The 22,303-nt window shown below is 34.5% G+C and overlaps 2 protein-coding genes across 3 annotated transcripts in view; both read left to right on the top strand.

Annotated features, from left to right (window-relative positions):
- Positions 1-4,886: 4,886 nt before the first annotated feature.
- The window catches only part of LOC131947587 (matrilin-2-like), a 30,571-nt gene continuing 13,154 nt past the window's right edge, over positions 4,887-22,303 (top strand). Inside the window, exons 1-5 of one of the 2 annotated variants that reach the window (XM_059308851.1) lie at positions 4,887-5,017; positions 19,832-19,913; positions 21,048-21,152; positions 21,969-22,094; positions 22,208-22,303. The exon at positions 22,208-22,303 is cut by the window's right edge and continues 30 nt beyond it. In XM_059308851.1, the coding sequence (XP_059164834.1) occupies positions 19,853-19,913; positions 21,048-21,152; positions 21,969-22,094; positions 22,208-22,303 (388 nt within the window). In that variant the 5' untranslated portion in view covers positions 4,887-5,017; positions 19,832-19,852. Of the gene's footprint in view, positions 5,018-18,379; positions 18,494-19,831; positions 19,914-21,047; positions 21,153-21,968; positions 22,095-22,207 lie in introns of those variants that run through there. The other variant, XM_059308936.1, reaches the window with a different exon arrangement.
- LOC131948257 (fibrillin-1-like) overlaps positions 18,139-22,303 on the top strand; it is a 40,324-nt gene continuing 36,159 nt past the window's right edge. Inside the window, exon 1 of the mRNA XM_059309829.1 lies at positions 18,139-18,276. The gene's annotated coding sequence lies outside the window, so the exon portion shown is untranslated. The remainder of the gene's footprint in view (positions 18,277-22,303) is intronic.

Genomic DNA, 22,303 nt, shown 5'->3' with positions numbered 1-22,303 from the left:
AACGGCTATTAGGGGAAGATAATTTAGCTTTTAAACTATTTGAAACTTAGGGGAGGTAAGAAGTTCTGCCTGATCTTCTCATTGTCGTCCTTAAACTGTCGTCACGGACGGCTGCTTTCATGGTGGTGGGGGGGGGGGGGGGGGGGGGGAAATGGAAGGGAGGTAGTATCGAATTCACTAACTATGAAAGTACTGAAAAGTAGAAAATAAAACAACTAAATAGCGGTGTATGCTTCTTCGGGAGTCAGATCTAATGCATTATAAATGTGCACTTGTAAAGAGTATTTTTTTTCTCTTCACCTCACTTCTTTTAATAAAAAATAATATACGAGCCGACCCGCGGAGTATCATACGCCGCTATTTAGTTGTTTTATTTTCTACTTTTCAGTAATTCATAATTTGTGAATTCGACAGTACCAATGCTGCCACTGAAAATATTTGCTTTAAAACACTAACCCCCCCCCCCCTCTTTCCCCTAACCCCGAACCTACACCCCCCCCCCCCCCCCCCGTAAAAGCAGCCTCAACTTAGTTATTTCTTAGTTACCTCCTCTAAGTTTAAAATCGAACTAAATTATCTGCCCCTAATAGTAACCCGGCTCTACGGCTCTACGATTTGTAAACATTTAGCTTTGTAAACATTTAGCGTGACAACAGCTCACCAGACAATGTGGGGGTGGGGTGGTGGTGGTAGTGATAGTGATAGAGAGAAAGAGAGGGGACTGCAAGGAGGCGCTTGCAGCTTGTTTTCTAACGGCTCCCAGAAGAGAATTATATATATTGATAGTTGATTATTAAAACTTCGAATAGTCTATAGACCGTAGTTAATCAAAATTTATTTTATAATAAGTGCATATGTACAAAATGTTGCAAGTGTTAAAAAGTAAGTTGTGTTGTCAAGATTCAAACCGTTAGGGAGGCTATGAAAAGACAAGACAAGCACATTAACTAAAGAGAGTATTGGATATATGTCAATCATAACATAGTAGATTTTAATTGAAGGGTCTTTTCAATCAATACATTCATATTGTGGTCTAAAACAATGTTGAAGTGGTTTAAGTAGTACATAAATAATATATTACAACTGTTATACATACATTTGGCGATGGCCTGGTTGCTTGCCAAACCTGTTTGAAATTCCAGGCATTATGCCCCCTCCTTCACCCTCTTCACAGACAGAGCTATCCTTATGTGTGCATGCACCTTACGATGCAGATCTACCTGGTTAATAAGCAAAGGCTTGAGTAGGTATTAGCCTTATGAGAGAGACACAGAGAGTGGAAGAAAGGCGTACAGGAATGGTATTAAAGTTTATCTTTGCCTTTTTAGAGTAGGTCACAACGGTGATTGAACAAATTATTTCAATCATGCAGTTCATGAAATTTGAATTGTATAATTTTATAAGCTTTAAAAAACACTTAAGTTCAAAGTGTTAACAACACACACAATTTCTGGTAAGGATCTACAGAAAATAAGCTCCTAGATGTTTAGCTCCTGACCTAAATTAAGGTCATGTGTATCATTACGCATCCGACCCAGCACTGAGTAAACTTTTCTCTTACGTTTCAGTTTTAACCCAAAAAATGTGTATTTTTCTTCAGCATTATTTTTTCTATTAGCCTACATTAAGCTGCTACCGCACATAACTCCTCGTTATAAACTCTTAAAACACACTACGTTCTTCGAATAGTATTTGCGCAGTACGCAAACTCAGAAGGAGCTTATAAGCAAATAAGGGTATATAATTCCTCTTTTTAAAAGTTTAAAGCCATATTGTCTATGACTTACGGGAATCAAATAGACTAGGGTTTTTTTTAAGCCTGGAATTTCCCAGTCTGAATTAGATCTGGAAATTCCTAGCAATTTTTTACGTCAATTTGGTGTTACAGGAAATATTTTACTCTAAAAACATCAGAATAGACTTCAAAACAGCTTAAAGTCTTAAAACTCAAATCAAAATCGATAAAAAAATTGACAAAAAATAACCGCTAATAAACTATCTTTTTTAAACCGCATAAATACAATGGATAAATTAGCCGTCACACAAATTAAGGGACACACATACCTAGCAACTTAGCTGATTAACATTTTTGTTATATTAATGGGTTTTAAATCGTCCGCTCGATCGCTATCTCTATTTGTATCCTGCTGCTCTACTTTCCTACTTTATAAAGGGATGTAACCGTATACAAATGTAAACTCCTTTCTCCCCATTATTCTATCAATAAACGAAAATGATGAAACAAACTTTTTAATAAACGAAACCTTCAGTATATTGTATACTAGTTCGATCAAAAAATATTCCTTCATAACTGAAAGTAAACAATTTTAATATAACTGTGTAAGTAAAAAAAAATGACTAAAATCAATCATCGATTTAACTAACTGTAAAATTTGCCTTTGTGCCCTGACTGACAGTGTGACAACGTGCGATATTTTTAGAGTCAAGTATTGTTTATTTTTTAATAGCTCAAGACATAATTCTTTTTCAACGACTATTGAATAATTCGAGATAGAAACCAATTATTTCCACATAGATGAAACGTTGCGTTTTTTGTTGTGCGATTGTGTGGTTTGAATATGAGTCTGGGTGTGAGTGTATGAGTGTGAATGAGTGTGGGTGTGAATGTGACTATGAGTATCATTTTTAGTAAGTATGAGTGTGAGTATGTGAGTATGAGTGTGAGTGTGAACGTGGACGTGAGCATCTGCACAAGCACGAGCACGAGAATGAGTATGATTATGAGTGTGACTGTTAGTGTGTGTGTGTGAAAGTGAATGTACGTGTGTGTATGTGTGTTAGTGTGAGAGAGTGTGAGCGAGTGTGAATGTGAATGTGAGTGTAAGTTTCAGCTTAAAGGCATGTTCATATGTATATGTATGTGCAAGTGTTAATGCAACTATTTCTCTGCCTCTTCAAGTTGGCTTCTTCTAGGTCTAGATTATATATGTATAACACACAATACAACGTGTAAATAACACTAAATAACACTGCTAAACAAAAATTAGAAATTGTATATTAACACAAGTAAACAATCTATGTATATAAAAAGCAATTTATGTGTGGTTGAACGTGAATTTTATTCTTGCTTTACCCTACATATTGCGAATCAATGACAATAGGTCCTATAGTAACCTGATAAAATTGATCTCGTTTTCAAAATAAATTTAATAAAATTTATTACCCACATTATGAATAATAAAATACAACGCAGATTTAAATTTTTCTTTATCACCATCATCAAAAATCAATATGATACTAAAAACAAAACAATGGAAGGATACGCTTTTTAGAAATTTGACCCTATATACGGTATATAAAAAATTAACGTCGACTGTAGTTTCACACCATTCAACCGATCGATATAAAACTTAATTAGAGAGAGTTAATTAGAACAATTAAGGGAAGGGTTCTGTAAAAAAAATCATTTTTACTTTCGCAAGGGCGGCGCCACGGGAGGGTGCGATTTTTCTCTATATACGATATAAAAAATTAAAAGTCGATTTTGGTTTGACACCGTTCATCGAAAAGGAAGGGTAATTTAAAAAAAAATCATTTTTAATTTCGCAAAGGCTGCGATTTTTCTCTATGTACGGTATATAAAAAGTCGATTTTGATTTGATACCGTTCATCTGAAAGCAATGAGACTTTGGTGAGTTGACTAGAACAGCCCCGGTGAAGTTTCTGTAAAAAATATTTCTTTTTGATTTCGCAAGGGCGGCGGAACGGGATGGTGGGATTTTTCTATATTTTCGGTATATAAAAATAAAAGACGTTTGCGGTTTGACACATTTTATCCAAGTACCATACATTTTTAGGGAGTTGATGAGTACTTTAGAAGGTTGCTGGGGTGGGAGGTGAGGTGTGGGTGGTAGGTGGAGGGGGGATTTAATTTTGCATGGGCGGCCCCGGCAGGATGCAATTTGGCGCGCTTGTATTTCCCGCAAGGGCGACTATGTTCGGTCTAAACAGTGTCTAAACTAAATTGAATAAGGAGTGTCTGCCGGCGCCCTGGTAGGGTGCGATTTGACTGCAAATACAAATTTCTGTTTTGGCCCCCTTAGGCTCACATGGGCAACTGAGGGCCATGTAATACGTTTTATTTTAATAATTGGAAAAATTAACCAAGTTTAGATTATTAACTGGGATGTTTCTTTTTGTCCTTAAAAACATCCAAACAGTTTCGCAACTTTGCGAATGATGCAATTAGCATCTATTTTTAGAAAATCCAATCAGAAATGCAGATCTAGCATCTAATAATAGACCATTAGTAACGCTAACATATTGCATCAGTCACACTGATGTTTAAAACACGTAAAGTAAGTTTTTACGTGTTAAAGAAAAAATCCTGCTAATTTGTGTCACTTTAGCGAATGACGAAATCTGCATCATTGTTAACAGGATGCTACTTGGCACTCTGGGTTATCCTATGAGCGCGATGGCTCCTGTCAGTTTTAAGGAGCCAGGGTACGTACGCTGCGCCTATGCGGTAGTGTATTCGGGTGGGGGCTTCATAGAGCGCCCCTTTACGTACCAGACACATGGACGGTGTTTTCATGCGGTAGTGTTGGTAGTGTAGGTAAACCCGTGTCCCGATATTTATGATCCAAGCGCAGGAATTGTTTACACTGAAATACCACACTTTTAGAAAACGAGGTCACGCGTCTAAAAATATAGGATTGGTAACGCATGGATAAAACCCTTCTTATATATTTCGTCGGATTGTGTTCTATTTCCGCGGCAACGCGCGGGGACGGGTACGCTAGTAATGAAATAAAAAATAATACAATGATCTACCACACATATAACGATGCTTAACACAACGTCCACAGCTACGCCCACATCCGCAGTACAATCAATTACTTTACACACTGGGACACGCTCTGACCCCCGTCAACTGACACACCTCACGCGAACACTTCTCGCTCAATGTAAACACACTCAAACAAGGGCTATAACTATACACAAAAAGAAGGGTACCTGTCGTTCGAGCACACAACACACAATCAGGGGACATGTAAGTGCTGTAACACTTCATACTTCTCTTTTACTTTGGTAGCAAAACGTAATTCAATAATATTATTGGGTGTGTCCGCTTTCTGAGCATAAAGGTGATTACCTTACATTAGTATGTGTAATCTTCAAACCCTGATGCAGGTGTTATTATTGTCATTTCGTAAGCTATTATTTGGCGAGTCGAACATTAGTGCTGGATAAAGATAATATATTTCATTACATTAATATCTTGGTGTATTTAAATTTGACTTTGTGACTTTTTTACTTTCTCGTACATACGAAGTATAGAGAAAGTCTTGTAATCGTGCAAAAAAAAATAGAGATTTTTACAAATCTCGACGTTTTACACCTCACTGATACGTAAAAACATAATTTTGCAATCTTGTCCGTATGTCTGTGTGTCTGTGTGTCTGTGTGTGTGTGTGTAAACACGATTACTTGAGTACCGTTACAGCTAGGTTGCTAAAATTTCATATAAAAGTATTTTATCAAAATCGTAGATACGTAACAACTTTTGAGCGATTTCCGATAACCGGAAGTGGTACTTTTTCTACTTTGAATTTTTCAAAAGCCTATAACTTGAGTACTATTTAGGATAGGTAAATGAAATTTAACATGTGAGTAAAAGATCTAATTCTCTACCTTCTGTCAAATTTTGAGTAATTTCCGTTGACCGGAAGTGCTAATTTACGCTATTTCCGATTTCTCAAAAAACGCTTATAAATTTATAAAGTACTAATAATATTGCGCACTATTATGCACATTTTTTTTGTGTTCGCTTGGTGCGCAATTTTTTTTTCTATGAGATTCTATTCTATTTTAAAAGTTTAAGTAATTAAAAATCTTGTCTATATTCCAAGTTATATAAGAATATTCGAGAAAGTTTAGGGGAGGTCACTCCCGGTTTATTTATAGTAGCTATTTTTTAAATAAAGCAATCTGTTGTGAAGAACTCGATGATGCTTAGATTACTGACGTTGTTTACAGACAATGTGCGGCTTACACAGCTTTGAAGTTCTAATTCCTGTTTTGTTGTGTTTGATTGTCTGCGTTTGAAAATAAGAAATAATTCATTAGAATAAGTATGTCAAACTTCCGTAAAAAACGGATTTTTCGCCTGCGTCGCCCAAATATAGTAGCTTTTCACTTCATAGTTTCGATAATAAAAGGGGCTCGTATAGTAATAGGCTTGTTACCATTAAAAAGTAGATCTTAAGCCCTCTAATTATGTGTAATTTTTATAGTTGTTGATATTGAACAATATATCTCATTTACCTATTGAAAACTATCACCGAGATGATTTTTCAACGGCAGTCGAGTAACGGATTTTGACCCCTCTCTCATTCAACTCGCGGATCTTTTTTGACTGTTCGACGTATTTCTTTACAAATACCTGTAAAATGTGCAGAATTGGATAGCCTTTAGTGGGATAATAAACCAAAAAAAATGCATAATAGACTAAATATTTTAAATGTTAAAAAAACTAAGAAATTTGAATATTATCATGTGATTCTATCATCATATAAATTTTTTATTAGTATTTTCAGAAATGTGGTCCTTTTTCTGTTAAAACACTTATTTTGTTTATAATTTCTGAGCATGGTCAAAAAAGGCCGAGCTCGACAAAACACACTATAGCGATCATTAAAATAGCTCTAGGCGTGGTCGAAGAAAATGGCCGCTTTCTTCATTAACAACGCACACCAGCAGTTTTAAATTGATGTTAGCAAGTCTTAGAGGCTTGATAGTACAGTAAAATAAATAAAAACATGTAGTTACTTAATAACAAGTTTGTGAGTCTAGTTTTTATACTTTATTTCTTCAGTATATTTTTATTATTACAGCTATAACGCCGTTCAAAGATTAGACTTCCACGTAATTTTTCAGCTTCGCCCGATGAGCTAAACCCCACTTCACTTTGTATTGGAGAGTAATTTTTCTGATTGATTAGTTCAAATATTTTTGTCTTTTCTGACAGAGGGTACTTTGAAAATTAATTACAAACTATTTTAAAAATCTTTTTAGAATAGCTGAAACATTTTTTTCTGTTAAATATAAAAGGTCACGTGATCGTACACTTCGTCACCAGTGTCAACAATGTATTGGTATAGTTTGAAGTAGAAAACCCCGCAAATTTGATGCATGTGTTGGGTTTTAGCGATGATTTTAAACTAAATAGTACATGAATTGTAGCTTGAAATACTTTACATTACCAAAGAAATCGATTTTTAGTGTGTTCTTTTATTTCAATTTTAACTATATGTTATGTTAATGCCTCAAAAACTTACCAGGAATGGGTTGGGGGGAGCAAAATATTTAGTACAGTTGTAACAATGTCAATGTATATTAATGATCAGTGCACGAGTGCAGATACATTTACACTTTGCAGTCAGCTATGAAATAAACCCTTATTAGATTCCTTTAAAAGAATATAGCTCTTGACTACGAAAAAAAACCATTATTACGTTCTGTAAATTATGTTGACCGTTTATGGTGACTATTTTGGCTATTGATTACATATTTTCAGGTTAGAGTTGTCACTTTTTGTCACAAAAAGCCAGACCCAATATTCAAAAAGACGTGACACCTTAGACGTTTTTGTCTTTTAAAAACACTGATTTCGGTGGAGATTGGGTCTCACAACCCAATCTCTTCATATGCTGAGGTCACAAAAACAAGTCAACTCTATTTTACCTGCCCAGTTTACAACCAACTCAGACATGTTTTGTCTTTGAAAACACAGATTTCGGCTGAGAATGGGTCTGACCACACTATCTCTTCATGTGCTGATATGACAGGTGAACTTTACACCTACCCAACTCAACTTCACCTGCCCTGTATCCCACCAAGTTCAGATAGTCATCCTAATTATTCACATCTAAAAAAAAAATAAACCGGGAGTGATCTCCCCAAAACTTTATCGAATATTCTTATATAACTTCGAATATAGACATGATTTTTAATTACTTTAACTTTTAAAAATAGAATAGAATCTCATAGAAAAAAGAATTGCGCACCAAGCGAACGCCAAAACAAAATGTGCATAATAGTGCGCAATATTATTAGTATTTTATAAACTCACTTGCGTTTTTTTTTTAGAAATCGGAAATAGCGTAAATTAGTACTTCAGTTAACAAAACTCAAAATTTATTTTTAAAAAAAGGTAGAGAATTAGATCTTTTACTCACATGTGAAATTTCATTCATGTATCTCAAATAGTACTCAAGTTATAGGCTTTTGAAAAATTCAAAGTAGAAAAAGTACCACTTCCGGTTATCGGAAATGGCTCAAAAGTTGATACGGATCTACGATTTTGATAAAATATTTATATATCAAATTTCATCAACTTAGCTGTAACGGTACTCAAGTTATCGTGTTTACACACAGACAGACACACAGACAGACACACAGACAGAAACACAGACAGACACTAAGACATACGGACAATATTGCAAAATTATGTTTTTCCGTATCAGTGAGGTGTAAAACGTCTAGATTTGTAAAAATCTCGATTTTTTTTTTGCACGATTACAAGACTTTCTCTATACTTCGTATATACGAGAAAGTAAAAAAAACTTGAAAAAAAAATTAACATTATCTGTCTAGAACCAGTGCTACCCGAATAGAAGCCTATTACACTAACACCTTAGCTATCTAGGCTCGTGACGTCAATAACGTTTTATTGTGCTCTATATTAATATTTTGAGTCTGCTTAAGGAACTTGATTTACGCTAAAAGGCCCTAGATCTATATCTTTCAAATTAAATTTTATCTTAAATTAGCAAATGAAATAGCTAAACTAACAAAGATTTATATAAAATAATGAAGGCCTTATTATCTACATCTAGATAGAATTATCCAGATTATACGACTGATTTGGTTAAGTCGGCTTTTCGCCGTAACTCTTGCTAGATCTAGATCTACATCTAGATCTAGAACCTAGATATATATATAAATCCCTTGTTTCTTGAATTAGATGATCCTTGAAGCTAAAAAGCAAACATTTATATAAAATATTTAAGGACTAAATAAGTTTAATAAAGAAACTCAATAATTTTATGTGTTTTTATATTGATTTTATTTTTATAAATTAATTTTGGTTTGACCTAGATCTAGATTCTAGATCTACAACTTTTTCTTCCTTTGACAGATTATCTGTAGATCTAGAGAAATTTATTGTATACTAAAATAAAAAGCACTGTTAAAAAATTGATAATAGTGTTGAAACCAAATAAAAATAGCAAATGGACGCATAGTAAAAGCTATAGCCGACAAAAAATTAGCTTTACAATGCGTTAAACTTTTGAATAGGCAACACAATCTTTGATGGAAGCCGCCATTGTTGTTGTAAAAAGTAAATAAATCATGTGACGTCACTATAAGTAAAGTCTTTGTTCTTAACATTTATAATTAATGTGGTTAACCTACCAAGGAATAAATCAATCAATTAATTAACGTCTTTAAATAAATGTGTGATTAACAATCTGTTTAAAAAAGAAAATGTCTTTATACCTAAATACCTAAATACCATTTTACAGCTCTACACATAGTGCAGATTCTCTCCTGTAACCAAAAGGACATACAAAAAACAAACAAACAAATACATTTTAAAACATGTAAACAAACTTGAGTTTTAGTAGTATATAGATAGATAGATAGTCTCGACAGCACATGTGGGGTTTGTTGTATATGCTACGCTTGATTTAACTTCGGTGTTAGAACTTGTAGTTGGTGTTGTAAAAGTGAAGCCAACACTAGGGGCACACTTCACAATGGAAGAGCAGCTAAGGATGTTTACATTGTTGGAATTACCTATAATATTCACTGATTGTTCGGACACCCACTTGACTTGCATAGACCGACCACTACACTGGCTGGATGTAAAATTAAAATATCCGCAGCTGTCGCAAGATGGCTGTTCGCGTATGCAGGTCAATACGGTTGTATAACTGTTAAGAACCAGGTCCTCAATTATACAAATAAAACTCATTAGAAGAGCTGGGACCGCTTTGTTGAACATCGCCAGAGAAATAGAAGTAATCCATTGATAAAATGAAAATCAAGGGAATTGTATACTGATAGTTGTTGCTACAGAATCTAGTAAAAAACCTGAAACGAATAATGGCCTTGAGTTTTATATTTTCTGTTTAACAAATAACTTGTAAAAGCTAATATATATGCTACTAAAACTCAAGTTTGTTTGTCCGTTTGGTTACAGGAGAGAATCTGCACTATGTTTAGAGCTGTAAAATTGTCATTAGGTAGGGAACAAAGTTTTTTGTTTAGACAGACTGTTAATCACAAATTTATTTAAAGACGTTAATTTATTGGTTTATTCATTGGTAGATTAACCATATTAATTTTAAAAGTTCATAACAATGACTTTACTTAAAGTGAATAGCAACGTCAATTGATTTATTTACTGTTTACAACATTAATCGCGCCTTGCATAAAAGATTGTGTTGATCATTCAGAACTTTAACGCTATATACAGCTAATTTTCTGTTGGCTATAAAGTTAACAATGCGTCTGTTTTCTATTTTTATTAGGTTTCAACACTATTATCAATTTTTAACAGTTCTTTTTATTTTAGAATACAATACTAATCAGCTGTCGAGAGAAGAAACAGTTATAAGTCTAGATCTAGATCTAAATCTAGGTCAATCCAAAATTAATTTGTTAAAAATAAAATCAATTAAAAAATCGCGTAAAATGTATTGATTTAACTATTTTAGTCCTGGAATATTTGATATAAATCTTTACTTTTTAGCTTCACGGATCATCTATATCAAGAATACAAGTGATTTATCTATCTAGGTTCTAGGCCTAGATCTAGCAAGAATTACGTCAAAAACTAGAACTAGACTTAATCAAACCAGTCGTGTAATCTAGATAATTATATCTAGATCTAGATAATAATGAGTTTCTTTACTAAAATATTACAGACCTTCATTATTTTATATAAATCTTTGTTTGTTTAGCTATGGAATTGCATAATTTAAGATAAAATTTAATTTGAAGGATTCTAGATCTAGATCTAGGCTCTATGCGCATAAATCAAGTTTCATAAGAATACACAAAGTATTAAAATATAGGACAAAAAAAAACATGAATCACACCACTAGTCTAGATAGCTAAGTTGTTAGCGTAATAGGCTTCCATCCGGGTGGCACGAGTTCTAGACACATGTCAAAGTTTTGTTTTTAGATATGAATGATAAAGTTGCATTTCTAAACTTGGCACGATACAGGGAAGGTGAAGTAGAGTTCACCTGTTTCTTTGTCCTCAGCATATTATGTGATAGTGTGGTCAGATGCATGCTGTCTATAGAATAAAGATAACCCAACCGCAGCTACAGTATTCTCTTTACAAAAAAACCAAAAGTAACAAATGCACGAAAATTATGTATTTTAAATTACAAAAACAAATTATTATCTGCTGTGGGCCCCTAAACTTAGTTTTTTTTAATTTATACTGCACATGTTGCAGGCAACAAATAATGTATGCGTATATTCAGCAAGTCAATACGAAAACGTTTCTGTGTTTTCAATCGATTTCTGTGTCTTTGACATTACATGACAGTAAATTGATGTGTATGACTTTTAAAGCAATCCAACCGCTACTTAAAATCGCAATATACTAGCCATGTCGTGTATGATTATGGTTTGTTGTGTTTGGTAAGAATATTATTAGCCTATAATTACCTAAAACATAACCAGAGGTTAAATTTAAATTAAATCGATTTAGACGTTGTAGCAGCTGATCAGCTACGAAATAATTTAAAGTAAACTATTTGGGGTTTTTGTTATAAATGCACCATGCAGGTGGTGTATAGATGGCGTAACGAAGTAAGTATGTTTGGCGGGGGGAGGGGGAGGCACCGGTGAAACAGAATGATGGGGAAACAACAAAGCGAAATTTAGTTGTTTTTTTAATTAATACTGCACATGTTGCAGTCTACGAATAATGTGTGCGATTACAGCAAGTCAACACGAACACGTTTCTGTGTTTTCTCGATTGCTGTGTCGTTAACATTACATGAGAGTTAATTGATGTGTAAGACATTTAAACCTATCTAACCGTTACTCAAAACCATATGACAATCCATACAAAAAATCTGATCAACTAAAATCATCAAGTACACTATTAAAATTTAGGTGTGAGATATTTTGTCTGAGATATATCTGAGATCAATTGTGGTATCATTTGTCTTGATATATTTTGACCTGGTATCTTTTGTCCGTGAGATCATTTGTTCTTGATACCATTTGTCCTGTGATCATTTGTTCTGAGATCATTTGTCCGTTAGATATTTTGTCTGAGATCATTAGTCCTATAACCATATATATTTATACTAGCGTGCGCGTCACCCGCGCGATGCCGCGGGGTAGAAATAAGTCTGACGGAATATATAATACGGGTTTCATCAATGCGTCAACAATCATATGTCCTAAGACGCGTGTTTTCTAAAACTGAGGTATTTAAATGCAAACAATGCATGCGCTTGGATCATAATTATCGGGGCACTGGTTTACCTACACTACAGCGAAATAATGAGGTAGAACACACTTCGTTGACCACCCTTGCGTCATTCTCTAAAGTGAACAGAATGTTTTCTTTGAAACGAAAAAAATTATTTGACGTGTTTTAAAAACCAGTGTGATTGATGCAATATGTTAGCGTTACTAATGATTTATTATTAGATGCTTGGTATCAATTTCTGATTGGATCGTCTAAAAATAGATACTAATTGCATCATTCGCAAAGTGACGAAACTGTTTGGATTTTTTTACGGACAAAATGAAACATCCCAGTTAATAGTCTAAACTTGGATAATTATTCTGATTATTAAAGTAAAACGTATTACAGGGCCCTCGGTGGGCCATGAGAGCCTTTGGGGGCCGAAACGGAAATATTTGTTCGCAGCCAAATCGCACCCTACCAGGGCGCCGGCGGATACGCCTGATTCAATTTAGTAAGCGACTGTAATGACCCCTCTTATCCATTGTCTATCACACTGTTTAGACAGATTGTAGTGGCCGTATATCGCTCACGGGAAAGACCAGGGCGCCAAATTGCATCCTTCAGTGTGCCACCCATACATATAGAGAAAATCGCACCTCCTGTTGCGCGGCTCTTGGGAAAATAAAGTGATTTTTTTACAGAACCCTTCCTCAGAGTGTTCTACTCTATTCCCCAAAGTTCGATGGCTATCGGATGAACGGTGTGAAATCGCAATCGACTTATATTTTTATATACCTTATATATAGAGAAAATAAATCGCGCTCTGCCGCGGCGCCAACCCTGCGAATTTGAAAATGTGTTTTACGCAGAAACCTCCCCATGAATTTTTTCAACATCTTCCCGAATTTTTATGGCGATCGTGTTAACGGTGTCACTGCAAATCAATTTTATTATTTTTATATACCGTAAATGCAAAAAAAATCGCACGCTCTCGTGGCGCCGCCCTTGCGAAATTAAAAATGATTTTTTAAGGAACCATTTCCTAGAGTGTTATAATTATAATGAACTCCCCAAAGTTTCATGCCTATCGGATGAACGGTGTTAAATAAAAATCGCCTTTTTTATATATATACTGTATATAGAGAAAAATCGCACACACCGTGACGCCGCCCTTGCGAAATTAAAAATGATTTTTTTACAGAACCCTTCCCCCCAGAGTGTTCTAATGAACTCACCAAAGTTTTATGGCGATGGGATGAATGGTGTCAAACAAAAAACGTCTTTCATTTGTATATACCGTATATAGAGAAAAACAATCGCGCAAAACATTGCTTTATATATATATATATATATATATATATATATATATATATATATATATATATATGTATACTTTCATTTTTATATACCGTATATAGAGAAAAACAATCGCGCAATACATTGCTTTATATATCTACTAGGCATACTGCCTAGCTTCGCTTAGGTTTTCAAAAAAGTTGAGAAATTGAATGATTAATTAATATGTGATTGGCTGTTAGGTTAAATGCTTAGGGCCAAAATTTATTTCCATGGGGTACGTTTTTGTACACATAAATTAATGGAATATTCGCAAACTTATTACTCGCTTGGTTATTAGAACTGAAAGGGCTTTCAAAAAAATTATCAATCAAATATTATATTAAATTACTTTTGCAATTAATTTTACAATTTCAGTACAATACAAAACTTAATTTATAACAAAATATCCAATTAAAACAATGCTACACTTTATGATTTTTGTTTTTTCTTAAAAAGAGTATACAAAATATTAAAAAAATTGTTACATTAAAAAGTTACCTCTCCTGCTCATAGACCAAATGACCAAATCTCGTATAATGAGAATTTCACTCGCAGTCATTTTTAGCTTTGATGATGACCAACAGTTTTCCCATACGGCCCATTCATCTATAGAGATGTACGCAAAACATTAGCCAGTTATACAAAGAGTAAGTACCCTAAAGTCTGCGTTGAAATGACCCTCTGTTTTTCCCATAAAATACAAAGATTATATAGGGAAATACAACTGGTCAGTTTTGACCGCTTTACGAAGTTTTCCCAGATATGCCGAGTTTTTTGTAACACCCCTAGGTGTTCTCCTACCACCTCACAAAATATCAAGGGGGGTCGTCGTCGGAATTTATTTTCGTAATAGAGCTTATATAAAGAGAATTTCACTCGCGGTCACTTTTTAGCCCTCGTCGAGGGCTTTGAGTGTAACCGAAAGTTTTCCCTAAAGGTCAATCCATTGACCTAGGAGCATGCAAAAAATTAGCCAGATATACTGAGCTTAAGTACCCTAAAGTCTGCGTTGAAATGACCCTCTGTTTTTCCCATAAAATACAAAGATTATATAGGGAAATACAACTGGTCAGTTTTGACCGCTTTACGAAGTTTTCCCGGATATGCCGAGTTTTTTGTGACACCCCTAGGTGTTCTTCTACCACCTCACAAAATATCAAGGGGGGTCGTCGGAGGAAATTTTGTTTCGTAATAGAGCTCATATAAAGACAATTTCACTCGCGGTCACTTTTTAGCCCTCGTCGAGGGCTTTGAGTGTAACCGACAGTTTTCCCTAAAGGTCAAGCCATTGAACTAGGAGCATGCAAAAAAATTAGCCAGATATACTGAGCTTAAGTACCCTAAAGTCTGCGTTGAAATGACCCTCTGTTTTTCCCATAAAATACAAAGATTATATAGGGAAATACAACTGGTCAGTTTTGACCGCTTTACGAAGTTTTCCCAGATATGCCGAGTTTTTTGTGACACCCCTAGGTGTTCTTCTACCACCTCACAAAATATCAAGGGGGGTCTTCGGAGGAATTTTATTTTCGTAATAGAGCTCATGTAAAGAGAATTTCACTCGCGGTCACTTTTTAGCCCTCGTCGAGGGCTTTGAGTATAACCGACAGTTTTCCCTAAAGGTCAAGCCATTGACCTAGGAGCATGCAAAAAATTAGCCAGATATACTGAGCTTAAGTACCCTAAAGTCTGCGTTGAAATGACCCTCTGTTTTTCCCATAAAATACAAAGATTATATAGGGAAATACAACTGGTCAGTTTTGACCGCTTTACGAAGTTTTCCCAGATATGCCGAGTTTTTTGTGACACCCCTAGGTGTTCTTCTACCACCTCACAAAATATCAAGGGGGGTCGTCGGATGAAATTTTTTTTCGCAATAAAGCTCATATAAAGAGAATTTTACTCGCGGTCACTTTTTAGCCCTCGTCGAGGGCTTTGAGTGTAACCGACAGTTTTCCCTAAAGGTCAAGCCATTTACCTAAGAGTATGCAAAAAATTAGCCAGATATACTGAGCTTAAGTACCCTAAAGTCTGCGTTGAAATGACCCTCTGTTTTTCCCATAAAATACAAAGATTATATAGGGAAATACAACTGGTCAGTTTTGACCCCTTTACGAAGTTTTCCCAGATATGCCGAGTTTTTTGTGACACCCCTAGGTGTTCTTCTACCACCACACAAAATTTCAAGGGGGGTCGTCGGAGGAATTTTTTTTTCGTAATATAGCCCATATAAGGCGCCGGTCAGTCGAGGTCAGTTTTGACCCCCTCTCCGTAGACTTTTCGGCCAACCGTCGCCGGCCCTCGTGTTCTATCGCCCCAAGGCACCATCGTGCCAAATTTGACGCGCCTGCTGCGCCGGAAAGTGCCCTATCGGGCACCCGACAACTTTGCTTTATATATATATATATATATATATATATATATATATATATATATATATATATATATATATATATATATATATATATATATATGTAACTATATATATGTAACTATATATATATATATATATATATATATATATATATATATATATATATATATATATATATATATATATATATATATGTATACTGAGTTTATCTATGTCTTTGTTTCTGTATGCTGAGACAAGCGTTATGTAAAACTATTACTGCAGTTTGAAATAATTTATTAGCGTCAAAACGATAAGGAAAATTATAAATACCTTTGTTTAATGGTTATCAGATGTTTTGTCTATAAGAATATATCACCCGCACGGCGAAATTATTATTCTCGTTCAAATGAAATTTTCGATGTTAGTAATTAACATAATGGATACCAGAGCATCACTCCAACAATGAAATAAAAGCTTCTTCTAAAATATGGAAACATATATATATATATATAAATATATATACATATATATATATATATATATATATATATATATATATATATATATATATATATATATATATATATATATATATATATATATATATAAATATATATATATATATATATTATATATATATATATATATATATATATATATATATATATATATATATATATATATATATATATATATATATATTCGTTTCCAGTTAAATTTGAAGTTTAGGTGGTTACTTAAGTTTTGGTTTAGAGAAATAGTCAACACTATCAACCTAGCGCCCGTTGTATCTCTCCCGGGCCATTTATCTCGAATTAAAGAAGAATGATTCAAAATAAAATTTAATAAAGTGTTATTACATTTTTTTAAAAATGCATAAAAAGTAACAAGCTTTAAGTTAATAATGAACTACACACGAGAATGTGGGTTGTGGCTCTGGGGAAGTACCTATATAGTAAATATATACTTATATACTTGTCCGCCCCATCGAACAATTTAGTACGACCACCAACCTCCGAAAATTTTAAGTACTACCCCCCCTCCCACCCAACCAACCCAACCAGGAAAAAGTGTCTGAAAAAAAAACCCCGGCTGTCTGCGTGATTAGATTAGAGATGTAGGGTGTACCTTTAGTCTGTATGCTCTGCGACCAGTGTTTCTTTCAGATTTTTTACTCAATGTAGTTGGAAACTTGAAATTCCTGAGGGCGGGGACGAAAAAAGGTTACGACTAAATTTTATCCGAGGTAATGGAGGGTGGACACTGGTGAATTATAATTTCCATATACATTTTAATTTGTCGTAGGGGGGGGGTCGGTGGTGGACGTTTTGAAAGAAACTGTGAATGTGACCTTTGTCAAATATCAGCTTATGAGTAAGGTGAGTAGTATGATCTGCGACTATTTTTACTATGAATGTGCAGCAAAAAGTGTAGATCAAGTTTATTAGATTAAGTATTAAGGATGAATAATTAATCTATACCAGCTTTACAAAATCAGTAATTCTCCTTTAACTTCGAGTTAAATCAGCTTTCGATAACGAGTTAATAGGAATCGGTTCAGATTAATACATTTTCACCACAAAATTAATCATTAGCTTTAAAAGTTTAACAAAAGTCTAACATTAATGTCTTAGAGCAGGGGTCTCCAAACTACGGGGGGGGGGAGCTGCCACCCTGAAGAAATGTTTTGAAGAAACTCTGGCCCCCGAAATTATATTTGATAGTTAATGCGGCCCTCGGGCTGAAAAGTTTGGAGACCCCTGTCTTAGAGGACTAGAATTTTCTCCGACCCAAGAGTTGCACCCCTCTGCGGTTTAGAAACGAGTGAAGTCCCCTGGGCGGCAGTGCGACTTTTCCTATCAAACCGTTATCAAGCGGATGATTTCGATTCTATGAGTTTGGTGGGTCACGTTTTGTGGGGTAGTCGATTTTTAACACCTGTTGTCTGCTGAGTCATTGCATACAACACTTGACTTGTTGATTTCCCAACGTGACAAATCGACTTGGTGTTCGACAACATATGCTGTTCCTATCTGCACCATCAGTGATTAAAGTCAAAATGAATTGTACAACAGGGAGTCTGAATTGTTTTCTTATCACAAGTAAATTGCTTTTGTTATCTATTGATTTCAAAGTAGTGTAAAATAGGGGCACAGTTGTATATTTATATTATGGCGGTTTCTAGTTTACAGAAATTGGAACACAATATAAAGTCTGTATTATGACAGAGTGGTCTGTAGCTAGAGCCCGTGACTGTTAAGACAGGTGCTAGGATCCCATGTTCTGGTCCATCAAGCTCTAATCAACGCTTAACATAAGGTAGGGAAACTACAGATATTTTTTTTGCATAAAACTGACCACAATGAAACTACTTGTGCCAAACCCCTTAACGCCGACTGTCGCGTTTTCGCGACATACCGATTTAGCGCATAGCAAATGTGCATAGGTACATTTATCCTACTGCTGACGGTCGTTCTATATTGGGTACATCTAAACGGTTATATGGGTACCACTGGTCACGTTTTCAAGTCGAAATTTATGACGTCACACTCTCTTGACTCACGCGCATCGTAATTTTTTTGACTTTTTCGAATTCAGCCTACTTAGATTGATTATTATTACTAAATAGGTGATCCGTTTTTGCTACAAAAAATACTAATAGATTTTATATTCACTCTTTTACGTATGCAAACAGTATAAATCACATATGAGAATACTTTTGGAAGTTATCTGCCCATTACGGGTTGTCGCGTTTTCGCGACATCCGGCAATAAGACATAAAATGGTACTTGGGTGCCAAGCAGATTTAACGAAATACGATGCATCGCCAAGCTGTCATTTTTTCAAGTATGATTATAAAGAAGTAAAGGATTTACAATAGGAGAACATAAACAAAATAAATGGACAACTGGACGCGAGGTGGTGGACCACTATCCTGGATACCTCCAAAGAAAGGTCTTCACAACGACCGTGACAATAATAATACTGATCATAAACCTCCACCTCGTAATAGATACAGTAAGGTTGAATACTAAAAAAAATAAAATGTGCAGTGCTATTGAAGACCCACATTAGTGGCATTATACTGGCATTTAGTGCCGACAGCAGTGTTATTAAGTATCCACATCTTCAGCACTGAGTACCAACATCATTGATACTGAGCCACCACAGTTTGGGCACTAAGCACTCACAGCAGTGATACTGAGTACACATTGAGTAGCCACAGCAACGTTATTGATTACCAACAGCTCCAGCGCTGAGTACCCACAGTAGTGACAACAATAACAGACTACAGTAACAGAGAGTACCCACAGCTTCAACAGTGAGTACCCACAGCTTCAACAGTGAGTACCCACAGCTTCAACACTCAGTACACATGGCTTCAACACTCAGTACCCACGGTTTCAGCACTGAGTACACATACCAGTGGCAATATGTAGCTACGGCTCTGTCATTGATAATCTATAACATAATCATTTGCAAAATAAAACGTTGTTTGATTCAATAATTCACTTTCCTCATTATTTATGCTCTCTAAACACCACAACATTAAATACGTAATTGTGTTCGTTTTATTTGGTCTGCGATATGGTTATTTAATTTTTTTAAAGTTATGTTAATCATGTTTTATTATTAATAATTTTGTTTCAATTACAGATATATAAAAGTTGGATCAAGATGAAGTTTGCAAAAAAAACCATCGCAGCCATACTGTTTATGTGCATATCATACGCACAGGGTGAGTCTATTGCGATTGGAAAAACATAGTTTTGCAAGTTTGCCCGTATATTTGTGTGTGTATGTGTATGTCTGTGAAAACGATTACCGTTACAGCTAGGTTGATGAAATTTGAAACATGGTTGAAATATCTGATTCTCTGCCTTCCGTCAAATTTTAAAATATTCCGTTGACCGTAAGCAGTACTTTACTCAATTTCCGAATTTTAAGTCATGTCCATATCCCGAGTTGCCCACACCAGTAGTGTTATATAAGAATATAAGATACAGTTTAGGGGACATCACTCCCGCTTTATTTACATTGAGACAGATTTTGGTGTTTGCAGTTCTAGATTTCTAATTATTAAAGATGTTTATTTAGTTCACTAAAATTTTGTGAGTGTTAGCACTTTTCCCAGCCGCCACTGATTTGAATCCTGATTTGAAATCGAGACTCACTCGATACTCACGGCAAGACTTAGCTCTCTAACGCTAAGCCATGCCGTCCCCGTGAGCTCACATGAGGAGAATATATTCCCTTTTTTGGGGAGGTTATTGACAGTTTTTGTTGCGCAACGTTATATAAGAACTATTTCTAGTTTTAATTACTGGACGCCCTGACTTTTATTTTTAGTCATATCAGCAAACAGCTTTAGTTACGTCACAGCAAAATAATTTTTAAATCTAATTTGTTAGTACATGTTTGCATATGTAATTTTTTTTGTTGTTGTAGTTTGTGAAAACAACAAACGCTTAAATATTTATTTTTTATTTGTGAAAATTTTAATCTTTTTTTTTTTTTGCAAGAAGCACCCACTTTAAAAAAAAAAATAATTAAAACTGTTATTTTTAAACAAAATATTACATATTTAGCTTTAAGAAATCTGAATGAAATCATGTTCTTAAACATCCATTTTTGGGTAGATACATGTAGAGTGATTTGCCTATAAAATATGTTTTATTGTATTGGAAAATTGTTTTTTTCTATTGCTTGTACGATTCTTTCGTTTAGATAGTTGGTACTTCCGAAAAGTTAAAATAAAATTGACAGTTATATGATCAAACTATCGTAAGAAAAAGTGCTTTTATGAAATAGAATATACCCATAGTATCGAGACATTATACAGACATTAACAATTAATTATTTTTTGTTTTAGCCCAGTGTAGCTGCCAGCAAATAACAACGGTGGTCAATGGACAAAATGTTTCTTCCTGCAAGCCGACCTATATCTTCTACCAAATTTCTCCTCCTAAAAGTAATGGTGAGAACATCGATATTTTAAAATCGATAAATTAATTAACATATATGTAAAAATAATTTTAAAAATTAGAGAAGTATTTGGTCCTAATAATAAGAAAATTACCTACTATTTTATGATTCACAAAAATTAAGGCGAATACAATTAATAGCAAACATGACAGCTGAAATATATCGTTAATTTATTTATATGTTGTATAATGTATGTTATTAATTAATTTATAAAAGCCGCTTAACAATACCTTTACAAAGGAAACAATGATAAAGCAAACACAGTTCCCTCATTATACTTTAGGTTAGAATTAATCAGAATATTTATAATTTGTAATATCTACTTGCAATATACTTCGTATAAATAAGACATTTTTTATTTAGTAATGTCAAATGAGTAGTTGCAGTAAGCTAAGGGAAGTAAAGTTTAATTTTGGAGCTTTCAATCCTAGATCGGTTGGTTTTCCCAGGTTAAGAGCATCGTAAAATTATATGGCAGAACCAGTAAAACACGCATAAGCGATCACACATTATTTCAAACAGACCTATTAGGCAGATGATCTGGATTATTGTGACTATGAGCTTATGTTGTAAGCAAATATATTTTATAGTTATTTGCTATTGTGTGTTACGGTATCATTGCGATAGTTCTTTTGCCGCCCTACCAAAATACAAGTTTTCAGATTTTTAAAAGATTGTTTATGTTTTGCGTATTGTACAAGTCGAAAATTGTGATTGACCAGCTGGGCATAAGGTACAACGTAAACAAAGTGTAGATCACACATTATTTGATACACATACCTGCTATCTATTGTTCAATTTTTTTCAGACATTGACGAATGCAAAGCTCAGCCAAGTCCATGTGAACAAGTCTGTACCAACACCATTGGAAGCTACACCTGCTCATGTAATGCTGGATATGTCATAAGTAAAAAAGACCCTAGGCGGTGTGACGGTAAGTCTCAGAATTACACACATTTGTAATTCCTCATCAGAAATTTTTTTATTTTTGAAATACATAAAATACTCGGCTCTATGGTACTTTTTGTCTGCAAACTTAACTTCTAGACATCAATGAATGCAGCGCTAAGCCAAGCCCATGTCAACAGATTTGCATCAACACAGACGGAAGCTTCACTTGTTTATGTAGACCTGGATTCGCCG

Source organism: Physella acuta, unplaced genomic scaffold (genome assembly GCF_028476545.2).
Source record: "Physella acuta isolate Inbredline_101_S28 unplaced genomic scaffold, ASM2847654v3 ptg000007l, whole genome shotgun sequence".
Taxonomy (NCBI): domain Eukaryota; kingdom Metazoa; phylum Mollusca; class Gastropoda; family Physidae; genus Physella; species Physella acuta.
The sequence above is the reverse complement of the archived record's forward strand: the minus strand, read 5'-3'. Positions and strand labels throughout refer to the sequence as shown.